Source organism: Triticum aestivum, chromosome 1D, assembly GCF_018294505.1.
Source record: "Triticum aestivum cultivar Chinese Spring chromosome 1D, IWGSC CS RefSeq v2.1, whole genome shotgun sequence".
In the NCBI taxonomy this organism is placed as follows: domain Eukaryota; kingdom Viridiplantae; phylum Streptophyta; class Magnoliopsida; order Poales; family Poaceae; genus Triticum; species Triticum aestivum.
This window is the reverse complement of record NC_057796.1, coordinates 102571397-102584261: the sequence shown is the minus strand read 5'-3', so window position 1 is coordinate 102584261 and position 12865 is coordinate 102571397. Positions and strand designations below refer to the sequence as shown.

The 12865-nt window shown below is 44.2% G+C and overlaps 1 protein-coding gene and 1 long non-coding RNA gene across 2 annotated transcripts; one reads left to right on the top strand and one right to left on the bottom strand.

Moving 5' to 3' along the window:
- Positions 1-372: 372 nt before the first annotated feature.
- On the bottom strand, positions 373-2149 carry LOC123166228 (uncharacterized). The gene is made up of 2 exons (XR_006483412.1): positions 1699-2149; positions 373-741 (listed from the first exon to the last, which is right to left on the bottom strand). It is a non-coding gene; the product is annotated as an uncharacterized lncRNA (long non-coding RNA).
- Positions 2150-4346: 2197 nt separating this feature from the next.
- LOC123166223 (transcription factor MYB108-like) lies at positions 4347-11883 on the top strand. Its single transcript, XM_044583987.1, has 3 exons — positions 4347-4648; positions 4740-4866; positions 11007-11883. Exons 1-3 carry the CDS (start codon positions 4347-4349, stop codon positions 11847-11849), a joined length of 1272 nt encoding a protein of 423 aa, XP_044439922.1. The 3' UTR covers positions 11850-11883.
- Positions 11884-12865: the final 982 nt, after the last annotated feature.

Here is a 12865-nt window from a genome sequence, read left to right as displayed (position 1 = left end):
TACACAGAAGTAATGGAGAGGGGGTATGTCTCCAACAATTCTTCTTCTCTTGGTCAAAAGTTACAGAGTGTTTGTACGAAAGTTTCGGCTCCGTTCTACATATATTATCGTGCTATTTCCAGAGAAATTATCGGGGGGTATTTCTACACGGGTATTTATGCGTGAGTGATCAAGTTCTGTGATGCGTGTATTACCAGGTTATTTATTTGGAAGTTACGGGAGGGATGTTTTCCGTGTCAAAATTTACTACAGTATTGTATGTAAGTTATCATTTCTGCAGTGCGTAAGTTACCATGATATTTACACATAAGATATCGAGGTATGTCTCAATAATTTTTCCCAAGTCAAAGTTACCACAGACCATCATACACCTGTTAAAACATATATGTCTCCATTGAAAAATTCAACATGGTAATTTTACCATAAGCAAGTGTGATAAATATATCATTAGCACCCTGATAACTATAGCATTAGCACCATGATAATTACATAAGAGTCGTGTTGGTAATCTGAACAGTGGAAGATTCAGTGAAAGACGCTACATCAACTGTTGTAGAACAAAAAATGTGAGCCACGATGGCGAAGGGAGTGGTGACGGACGCACTCGTCGACAACGTGGTCTGGTGGGGCACGCCATGAAGCTTCAGAATTCTCTTTGTGAATGCACCTATGCGCACCTTGACACCCATGTTGTATCTTGTGTGAACCTTCCTTTTTGTCTGTCTGATCTTGCTAAGAAATCTGCAATCACTTCAAGTCCATTATCCTGCTTTGACAAAAGTCTGAAACTAGTAGCAACATGTTTAAGCTTCAGATTTGTGAGTCAAGTCAGGAGAGTGCCAGAAACATATGGAGGAGACAAGTGTCAAACAACAATCACCCTCGTCCCAGAAATTCCATGGAGAAAATTTCGAGTAGTTACCAGCTGCAACCTAGCTCACAAGGTGATGCGCGTTAACAGTACTGAAGCAATATAAAAGTAGTTAACCACCAGCAGAAACGCGAAGCTATTAGTCCGACTGAAAGAGGACCAGGAGCAGGAGATCAACAAGGAGAGAAGGAAGGAAACAAACGACAGCAATGACGAGTGTCGAAGGAGACGTGAAGCTGTTGGGCCAACGGTTGAGCCCATTCATTGCACGTGTGTGCATGGCGCTGGACGCCACGTGCGTGGGCTACAAGTATGTCGAGCAGGACCTGGCTGCCAAGATTCGACGAGTACTTGTTCACACCGTCTACATTCCCATTCTTCCATAATAGATCAGGTAATAACCGACCATACATGAGCTCCAGTGAATGTAGAACTAAAGCCAGTAAAAATATCACTACAATCTTTCCTTTCCCGGAGGCAATGGCATGCAGTCCAGCCAAGATCCCAAAATACAAAAAACAGAAGTGCAGCAAAAACAACATGTTTCCATTAATCACTGTCAAACTCATTTCTACCAAGTGATGGTCCAGCGCCGTCTCGTTTCTAGACAGAAGTGCAACTCAAAAAGCCGGCCGGCATTTCACCAAAAAGCACACACATAATTCACCCAAAATTTGAGATGATACGAGATGGAGCCTACAATAATCTAGTCTTTACATAGGCATAACAATGTGCGTGCGGGAGCAGGTACAGGAACGAAAAAACCATGCCAGCAGCAGTGATTTTGAATGTTGAAGAGGAGCAAGATGGGAAGCACTAGTGATTACCAGGAACTTGTGGTAGACGAACGCCCTGGGCTCCCACGAGACGAACTCCGTCCACTGCGCACCCCGCTCGCCCGGCCCCTCGCGGACAACAACAGAGAAAACCGTCGGGATCAGATCAGCTAGCACCGGATCGAAGAGAATATGGAGAGAGAGAGAGACTAGTGCATCGGAACCACTCACACACTCACCTCAGGTCACGGCGGGCGCGCGCGGGGCGGGAGGAGTCGCCGGATTCAGATGCGGCCTCGTCGTCGCCGGATGACTCGGTCTCAGCGCCGGTGGTGGGGAGCGTGGGGGAGGAGACGGGGAGCGGGCCGGCCAGGCGGACGGGATGGTCGCGCTCCTGGAGGAGGCCTTCGAAGAGTGCTCGGACGGCGGCGGCTTCTTCCGCGGCGGCCGGGTTGGGAGGACGCTGTGTGGGGATTCGAAGAAGAGAGACGGACGAAGCAGTTTTTTCACTAGGCGGTGGCAAGGCTGCCCTCGGTTTCAAAATAGATGATCCAACTTTATACTAATTTTAATACAAACTTGAGTTATCTATTTTAAAACGGAGGAAGTAAATATCAGTGAACTAAATATTTCGATGCGTGATGGTCGTACGATCTATAACGGACAGCATCCAAAGCGTTCGGATTTGTTGCAAAAATTCAGCGGACTGGAAATTAGCTTTGTCGTAAAAATAAATATCATGTAATCATCAATCCTAAAGGAATTGCTTCAAAATAGAAATAGCTAGCACAAACCCATAATTATAAACGTTAGTACACAATCCTCGATATAATTTCTTTGTCATCCTATGTCTGCACAAAAATAAATAAAGGATAACATTATTACAGAGCTTAGAGATCAATAAATTGTATGATCAATTTACAAAAAAAATAAAAAATATGTGGTCAAATATGTTTGCTTACTCAAGAAAGAATTTGGGGGTTCACAAGCTTCTTGTATGTGCATTGGTCTTGGGCATTCAACGATCAACAAATACAAACAATTCTTGGATAAAGTTGCTTTACTATCCATCTGATTGGAGGAGACAACATGGAGTGCGTTCAGGTCGCATTCTAGAACAAAACTGCACAACTTCTTATAAAAACGACAGGTACATTGTAATAATAATTATTCGGCACTGTAATAGTAATAATTATTCGGCATTGTATGCTAGAACAAAAATGTTACATATACGGAGTACATAGTAGTAATAATTGTTCAGCACTATATGCACATGATCGCAGAACGAATGGTTTCCTATGGAAAGAAATGGAGAAGTTACATTGATTAGACCGTGTCTAAAAATATGATGTTCCTCCTATACTGCATCAACTTCTTATAAAAAATGACATGTTTAAATCCGTGGGAGAGGGTGAGGCACATGCATACCTTGCCGCCTTGCCCGTGCGCAGTTCACATCCATCCACTAATGCAGGTTCTTGATCTAGAGGGCCCTGACCTGCACCTAACGGACCCCTGCACCGCGGCCGTCGTACTATGCATCCTGGGAAACGGCGGCGGCTAGCCCGACATCTGCAGAGTGGGCAGCACTCGCTGCTGCGGCAGCGACAGATGGTGCCCCAAAGCAGCGGTCCGGGACGATGGTGAGATGAGGGGGAGCGGCAGATGGGGAAGAAAGGGGCCATGATCCGGGTGGAAAGAGAGGAGATGAAAAATCGCCTAGCTTTTTCATCTGTGTGGGTAGAAGACCATGGTGAGAAGAAAGAAATTGATTGAAAGAAGGAAGGAGATTGATCACCATTTGATTAAAAGAAGGAAGGAGATTGATCACCGTCATGAATGAATTGATTGCCATACATGAATTGATTGCGTTTGGTTACCTTACGTGAATTGTTTTTTTACCAAAGATAGAGTCGGTTTGTCTGGCCAGATGAAGATAAGACCGGCAGGGAGAAAACCGGTGGAGGGAGAAAAGAAAATCACTTGAGGGGAGAGGGGGTCTTACGAGAGAGTTGGACGAAGACCGTGGAACGTAAGAGGGGAAACAGAACACTCTGTTCTTTTAGGTAGTAGAGATACAGATACTATTGGCTAAAATCGCGCTTGCACTGTTGCGGGCCGGGCCGGGCTGCGTTTGATCGAGCGGCGAGCATCCGGCCGCTCGTTTCAACCAGAAATCGAGCGTGCACTTTTAAGATTTTAGGAAACATTTATCACGCTATATCCAAATACACCCTGTACTTAGCTGCAAATGATCACGAAGCACGCCAACAGGCGTTCCGTTTCCCCATAATTTGCGCGCATACCTTCATACGGGCACGGGTGTTGTGCTTCACCATATCTGTACTGAGAAGTCTGACCCACCCTGGACCACACAAACCTCTCCAGAGACTGCGTACACCCGGTGCACAGGGTCCATAGTGAACTTGAAAACCTGTAGTCGGAACGTTATTGTCATGTGGGACGCCTCCTGGCCGCTTGATGAGGAGCTGGGGGTAGGAGAATGGACGGGCCGATGGGGGCATGGGGCACCGTCCCCTTCTATATCAAGCACAGACCCTCGACCCCCGTCTCTGATACAAGCATTTCTCCCACAAAAGAGCCAAAGACTACTCCCCTTCTTCTATCTTTGCTTGCCCCATATCTACCGCAAGCCTTCCTGCTACCATTACTCCAATCCGACCTTGGAGGCCGCGCTGATGGCTGAAGGGAGTGCCTGTTTCGACTGGGACGTGGCGGCCGCGAGCTTCGGCCATGGCGGTGTTGCACAACACTTCGTTCATAATGATGGTGGTGCTCTAGCCGGGGGGGTCGTCGTCCCTGGCGTCGGATCAAGGGCTTTTGGTGGCATCAACGAGATGGATACCACCACCTTCCCCCGCTACGGCAGCAGCGATGCCCCTACGGCAATCGCGGCACCTGCTCGGGCGCCGCCGCGTGCCAGATCCAGCGGCCGAAGGCTCACACGGTTCAAAAGGTCCTGGACCGTGGAAGAAGACACGTACGTAGAAAATCCAACCCTAAATTGCAAACCTTTTTCTTTGTCCTTCATCAGCTGCAGCTTCGTCAGTTTGTTCGTGATTTTGTTGCAGGCTGCTCAGGGCGAAGGTGCAGGAATTCGGCAAAGGGAAGTGGACGAAGGTCGCGTTGTACCTCCCCGGCCGGAGCGGGAAGCAGTGCCGGGAGAGATGGGTCAACAAACTTGACCCCAACATTGAGGTGATCTCGCCAGATTTAAATTTCTTATCTCCCTAGTTCCTACTAGCTGCTTGATTTTAGGGAATTTTGATGATTTATGATTGAGTGTGCTTACGGAAAGAAATTCTCATTGCGTTAATCTGGTTCATCACCATTCAGAAGTGGGTATTAACTCCCGGATAAATAGTTAGTAGTCTTGCATGTCTTTAGTCTAATCAGTAAATGTGGCGATTAATTTCTTCATTTAGGGCACTAAATGATCACCCAAGTAATTTTCTGAACAAAAAAATTGCAGGGAAGTAATTTTCTAAAATTAATAGGGATTGATGTTCCTGCCCGCACATTATCATTTGAAACGTGTACAAGGCTTCTGCGTTCAATTCGTAAATAATAATAATAAATCTCACTTGCACTTACAAATATGGAAATTTACTACTCCCTCGGTTCACAAAGATAAGATGTTTTGGATATTTCAATACGGACTACACAGACTGAAATAAGTGAACAAACACGCTAAAACAAATCTATATACCTACAATTCGGAAAAGAAGTTAGAACATCTTATATTTGTGAACGAAGGGAGTAATTGACATGGTGTCTCATTTCTTTAAACTAGATAATTGCCCGTGTGTGGCAACAGGAGTATAAACATTCTCGTAGATTTGCTCGTGATTGCAGGTCTATTATTACATTGGTCTGCTATAATATTAGCAAGACTTTGTATGCAATTGTCATGATTTACCTGTCATCTTATTATTAAGCACTTATTTGGTAAGAATTTATTGACTTATCAAAGAAAATATTATTTGTGAGAAAGATCAGATATGGGAGTCAAAATGTCATCTTATTGTTAAGCACTTATTTAGTAAAAAATTATTGACTTACCAAAAAATATTATTATCTGAGAGAAAAATCTGAGATGGGAGGAAACAATCAAACAGGAGAACGGAAGGAGGAACCATACATAGAGAGAAGTTGGATGAAGGAGAGGCTGAAATGGGAACCTTAGGTTCTTTTTAAGTAGTAGAGAAGAGATTCTTGGCCACTAAGTGATCACCCAATTAAAAATTGTCTTGATTATTTGTCTTATTGCTTCTACCTATTTGTGAGTAGCCACAGTTTGACATCCCTAAAGTAAGAGTCGATGTTCCAGCCCACCAATTAGCATTCGATACATGGCACTTTCATTAGTTGAATCTTATGATTATACATCCAAAAGTTTGCACCTATAATTTGGTCACCATTCGGAAGTGGGTATTAACTCCCAAAAAAATAGTTAGTAGTATTGCATGTCTTTAGTCTACTCAGTAAATGTGGCAATTACTTTCTTCATTTAGGCCACCAATTGATCACCCAAGTAATTTTGGGAAATTAGTAGGGATAGATGTTCCTGGCCACACATTAGCATTTGAAATGTGTACAGGAATTCTTTGTTCAGTCTGTAAATAAAAAACCACACTTGCACTTACAAATATCCAAATGTGCTAATTGACATGGTGTGTCATAATTTTTAAATTCTTCGCTACTAAGTGATCGCCCAAGCGTTATCGAATTTGGACCGCAATAGCCAGCGACCGTTCACTGTCCAGGATGGCATTTGCAAATGGCGCGGCTGGCAATTTTAGTGCTGGGGGTTGTATTTTTTACAACAACAAAAAGCATGGCATATTGTTTATTTAGTGCATTTTCATCAAAAAAACTGCCACCATCAGATCTTGATCCTGTGGTCTGTGGGTCATTTGCTGGGATTTCTTCCCAGGAACGTCCCCAGATAGAGATAACATTACCGACTTTTTTGTCTTTGTTATTTGTCAAAGCTGCTACATATTTGCGAATTGCCTCAATTTGGTATTCCCTAAAGTAAGAGTCGTTCTAGCACACAAATTGCATTTGAGATGTGGTACTTCTATTAGTACAATCTGTAGACAAAACAAGTCACATGCTGATAGTCAGATACACATGTTCCAAAAATTTGATGTTGTTTGTTTGTGAAATTGCTGCTTTTTGTTTATTATGGTTTTCCTGGATTTGGTGAATATGAGTAGATGTTCCTGCTCCAGGGTTAGCATTTGAGATATGTGTGGGCTGCGACAAAATCAAGCTCTCCTCCATTCCCTCCAGACCAGGCTGACTGCACAAGGCGGACCCTACTTTGGTATGCAGGTACGGTCTGCTTCGTCAATGGAGATGTGCACGCCACGAGCCCATGCACCAAGCCCCCTTACCCACTGCCATGAGCTCTATGATGAGTTGTGCACAACATCAACCCATGCACCGAGACCCCCCTATTCCCCTTTGGGCCTAATGAAGAACCACATGCCCATCGTCATGCCTCGCTTCCTAGCATCCCAGTGCTCTTGAACAACAACCCAATGACGACGGAGATGGATGCTTTGCATGCTAGTTGCGCTCCCGGCAGGGCCCTCCCCTAGCACACCACTTTTTGTGCCGGTGTTGCCTCCCATTCTCCCCGCTCCTAGCTCCACACCGCCCTGGTCATCCACAATAAGGAGGAAGACGCTCGCGAAGGTCACCGATTTAGACAAGTCGGGAAAGCCCATGCATGTGTGCCAAGAACAAGGTCATTCCCATCGCCCAGCTCCCGCAGAGGCTTCTCTGCCAATGGATGGGAGTCATTGGTGAGGTTGAACAGGTCAACAAGGAAGAGGTTGACTGTTTAGTGGCTCTGTTCTAGGAGAGGCTGCCAGACATAGCGTCGCGCTCCGGACGCTTTTCAAACTTCACTACGATTTAACGACAGTTCGACTTTTTGGATGTGCTAGTGGGGCATGAGTTCAATATGGTATCCAAGCCAATAGGTCTCAAGTTCAAGACCTTACCAACATAGTATTCAAAAAGATTTTGCGTCTTACATTGGTCCCACTCCTAAGGACTAAAATAGCCTAGATGTGAGGGGAAGTGTTGAAACATATTGCATGTTTCTCTTCATCAATTCGGATTTTTGGATGAATTGAATGGAGCATGAATACAGTATGGAGGATGCTTTGATGGAGCATGGTGGTGAAGGTGGCCATGCGATGCCATCGCCAGCGAGTGAGTATGTCACGGGGACAACCTAATACCTTGGTTCACCTAATGATGTATTTATGATCCATCACCCAGTCACTCCCATGTTTGAGACTATATATAAGATTTTTCCTCCTCCACCCATTGATCCTTAGGTGAAAGTAATGAGTTTTAGCATCTCCCTATTTAAAATTTGCAATCCTCTAGATTTGTCACTTGGTTCCCATGACTTGATCCCTTTGTTCACTGAATGACTATTTTGGGCTTATTAGCCTTATGCATGTCGTGGCCAAGCTTATTGAAAAAACTCTTTCCATGAGGTTGGCTCTAGACATGAATGATATTGTTTCCATTGCACAAAGTTCTTTCATTAAGAGGAGAAGCACCCACGATAACTTCATTTATGTGCCCAATGTGGCTAGAAGATTTTACCACATCAAGACACATATGCTCCTCTTCAAGCTCAACATAAAGAAGGCATTGGATTCCTTTAGGTGGGGCTATTTTATAGCAATGTAATTTAGTCACCATGGATTCCAAGGCCACTTCTGGGTATGGATCTCGACCCTCCCCTCTTTGACTTCTTCTTGAGTTTTTCTCAATGGGATTGCCGAGGACCCGATCAAGCATGGTCGTGGGCATTTTCAGGGGTCTGAGCTCTCCATTGACCCGCTGCACCATATATTTAGCAAGTATATGACCTAAGGAAAACTTCATCCTCTTGGTGGGCATCACACGAGCATTCGTAGTTCCCTTTACCTGACGATGTGGTTGTTTCATGTGCCCCTATCAAGCAAGAAGTCCTCACCACCAAGGTTGCCTCTTTTGGGGATACTACTAGCCTTGTTAAAAATTGCAGAAAGAGCCTTGTTTCACCTATATGGTGCAATAACAATAGCCTTGATGACATACTCTAGTCCTTCCCGACATGCTTCTTATCCTTCCCCATATGTTACCTTGCATTATCCCTCATGGTAGAAATATTATGGATGGTCCACTTGCAACACTTTGAAGATTAAGCCACTGGGAAATTAGCAACTTGGAGAGGGAATCATGTTGATACCGCGGGCCGGACGATCTTGGTCAAGGCGGTGTTCACGGTTGTGGCCATACACCGTCTTGCACTGTTTGACCTCCTCGTGGAGGTTTTTAAGAAGATTGATAGCTTGAGGTTTGCCTATCTTTGGGCGAGGAAAGACAAAGTGACCGGAGGCAAGTGCAAAATTAACTTGGAGCAAGTTTGCAATCTGGAGGAGTTTGCTGGTCGAAAATTCTTAATCTTGGAAGTTTGCCATCGTGCTTCACTTACTATGGTTATGGATTGACTAGGACGAACCACAAGGGGTGTGGTGCGGTATGTGGATGTCATGCAACAATGATGAAGTGATCTATTAGTGGTGGCCAATTAGGTATGATTGCTAATGGAACTAAAGCCAAATTTTGAGAGTCATCGTGGCTGGAGGACTGATGCTTAAAAAAATATCCTGCAAGAAAGGTGGCATTGTGGACAAGGTTTTAAGAGATATGTTTTGGGTTCTACAGTCTAGTAGTCAAGGTGGCCTCACACTAGAGCACATCCAATAATTCATCATTATGTAAGACAAACTTGCCAATGCATGTTGTCATCCAACCAGACATCCAAGATCCAACCATGAGAAAGGTGACCAACGATGGGAGTTATACCGCCTCATCGGCTTACAAGGCTCAGTTCGTCGGCCTCATCTGATCCAACTTGCATGCCACAGCTTGGAAGGTTTGGGCATCCTAAAATGTAAGTTCTTTGCTTGGTTAGCCATCGAAAATATGATTTGAACGACAAAGGTTGCAACGTTGTGAGTGACCAAATTGCGGCTGGTGCCCTCTTTGCAACCAAGTGCAAGAATTAGTGGCTCACCTCATCATCAAATGTCGGTTCTTGCCTCAAGTTTGGAATGACGTTATCTCTTATCTTGGTCTTCATGCTAGTATGATGTTTTCTCCTCGTTTTGAGACGATGAAGTCTTGGTGGAAAGAAGTCCTCAATAATTGGCAACCAAGGAAATCTCTACATTCTTGCCTCCTTCTTGTTGGATGGGAGATTTCTAAGGAAAAGGAACGTATGTGTCTTTTGCAATAAAGTGAGGCCACTGGCAGTCATTGTTGCCTCATCCAAGATGGGGCGTCTCTTTGGGCTATTGTGGGGGGCAAGAATTTGAGTAATGTAATGTAGGAGAGTAATTTGGTGTCTTTGTGGTTGTTATTTTACAAACTTCTCTTGTTAATCAATAAAAAAGGTAAATATTTTTCCTTGTTCCAACAAAAATAGCACTTGGATCTTTTTCTGGAAGTTTTGTAAATCTCGGGCACCTCAAATTACACAATATTGATTCCCCAAATTGTAGAAAACGCAAAATAGGTGTAACTTTTAATAAGATATCTGGAAAATAAATAGCAATGTCACTTTTTTGTATGGGTCAATCCTCTCCAAATAATTATCCACATACTAACTTTTTTTCTTTCCGTTTTTTCTATCAGGCTCATTCCACAATTTCATCAATTTATATGTTGCATAGATAAATTTTGTGAGAGTATGAGGCTTAGTTGGAAATTTTCTCACCAGTAGATTCCTGAGATACTTTGAGCTTCCTTAGATAATTTGAGATTCTGGCTATGTTTTCTGATCTTGGCGAATTTTATCTTGTTTTGAAGTGTTGCATTAGTTTTCTTTTGTTTCAATGTGTAACATAGTGGAAGTAATGTTCCATTACGTACCAGTAAAAATCTAATCTGAAACAAGTGCATTCTTATTTGTTGGTACAAGAAAAAACATTATGATGGATTTTGAAACAAGATAAATATTTGAATAAAATTTTGGTACTCTTAAACAACACAAATTTTGCAAACAACCAAAAAAGGTAAGATAAATCTCAAAGCAATGACGAATGGTGGATGCATGCACATCCTATCCATGCATGGTAGAAAAATGACTCTCGGTTGACTTCTAAAAAATAATGCTTCCGTGCACATGAGTGTTGTGTTGTGTAAAAAAAGGTAAAGGTAGTAGTTATTACATTTGGTGTGTTGTGGTGTGTTCAATTGTACTTCAATGGAATGTTATGCCATAATTAACTAACTCACAAATACTTCCCTTGCAGAGGAAAATCTGGACCGACGCGGAAGACATCAAGCTGATCGAGCTGCATCAGGCCTGGGGGAACCGCTGGTCGGTGATCGCCCGGTTACTCTCCGGCCGGTCGGACAACGGCGTCAAGAACCACTGGAATGCCACCAAGCGCAGTCTGAACGCGAAGCGCCGGCTCAAGAAGAGGAACAGCAAGCAGCCACCTCCTGGCCAGCTCTCCCTTCTTGCAGAGTACATCCGCAGTGTGGAGCCGCACACCGGATCACCCGTGGAGACACCTATGATGTCCCCACAATTCTATCATGACCAAGAGCACTATGGGCAGATGGGGATGGCCGGTAGAGATGCTGCTATCGTCATCGCCCCTACCGCGCAGGCGCACCCGACCTACCCCAATCCGGCCATGACTGGTACGCACTACCACCCAAACCCGGCCAACATGCAGTACTGGGCCCAGGATTTGAATGTCATCGATGGGCCAAATGAGGGGTACCCGTACTACATCCCTCCCAATGTGCACCTCAACAACCGCCTGTGGTATGGTTTGTCACCGACACAGATGGTTAGTGAGCAAGACATCCAGCAGGCGGCCAATGCGAGCATGAACATGTACGCGTTCACCGGACAACATTCCCTCCCGGCAAGCAACCTAAAGGCAGTGGCAGGGATGCACCGTAAGTGCTCCGCCAACAACCAACTAGGCAACATGGGTGGTGGAGCTGGCGGCTGGTCCTACTACTACGACATAGATGCCGTTGGTCCGAGCTGCCCTGCTGGAGGTAGTGCCAGCGTTAGCGACCCTGATGACATCGACGTGGTGCAGATGGCCTCGAGGGTGTTTGCCGCACAGGACTAGGAGGTGGTCACCCTTCGACGGACTAGATTCAAGTGAGACATATATGTCCCTGGAGGATTTCATGTCTAAAGAGAACAATGAGATTGTATGTGTGTTGCGATTATGTACTTTCTTTGATTTGAGTATTTTGTAGAGTTACTTTATGTGGTCCATTTGGGGAAGTACATTAATTTGTTCGCATTTTCTAGTCCTTGGGAAATTGTTTCAGTAGATTTCAATAGAGAAGAGGTACAAAAACAAGGCAATGTCAAAGGTGAGACCGCCGGCCGCAGCATATCTAATGTGCCCGAGACAGAAACGACGCTGCTCGCCTCGGCATCTCCATGGAGGACTAACATAGGGTTGACAGGTTTAGATTGAGAGGTGTGTGGTCGTCGACGACAAAATATGTGATACGGTGGGTGGGAATTAGAAGGAAGGCACGAGCGGCAACAGATCGGACAAGAAAGGGTAGTGAGGCAATGTGCGACAGCGTTGTCAATTAGGGTGGAGGCGGCAGTGTTGCCGACGATACGAATGGGTCAGTTAGAAGAGGAGACCACTAGAGGAGGAAGAACATGGCTAGCAAATCAACTAAAACAAAAAGTAAAGGTTAATTAGATGGTCCTTACTTTGTTGTTCTAGTTGAGACTCACTTGAAGTTCAGATGATAGAGTTGAACAAGTGTAGTTGAAAAAAATGTAGTTGTGTCCCAAACATTACAATGCATATAGTAGCTGAAATAAACTATGCAGTTTAAAAAGTGCAATTAAAACACGCGATTAAGTTGAAACATTCTTGTTGAACAAGCGATATATGTAGTTGAAACACATGAAAAATACAGCTGAAACACATGATGAAGTTGTTAAAATGTTGTTGAATCAACTAGATAAAGTGTATACTAGTTTCTTACCAACTAAACATTTATGAGTTAGCATTTCACTTGTGCATATACTTACGACTTGCCTATTTTAGAGATTTGGTGAAGCCATATCATTATTATTTTTCACTTTTTTTGCACATAGCGGCATCTTGTC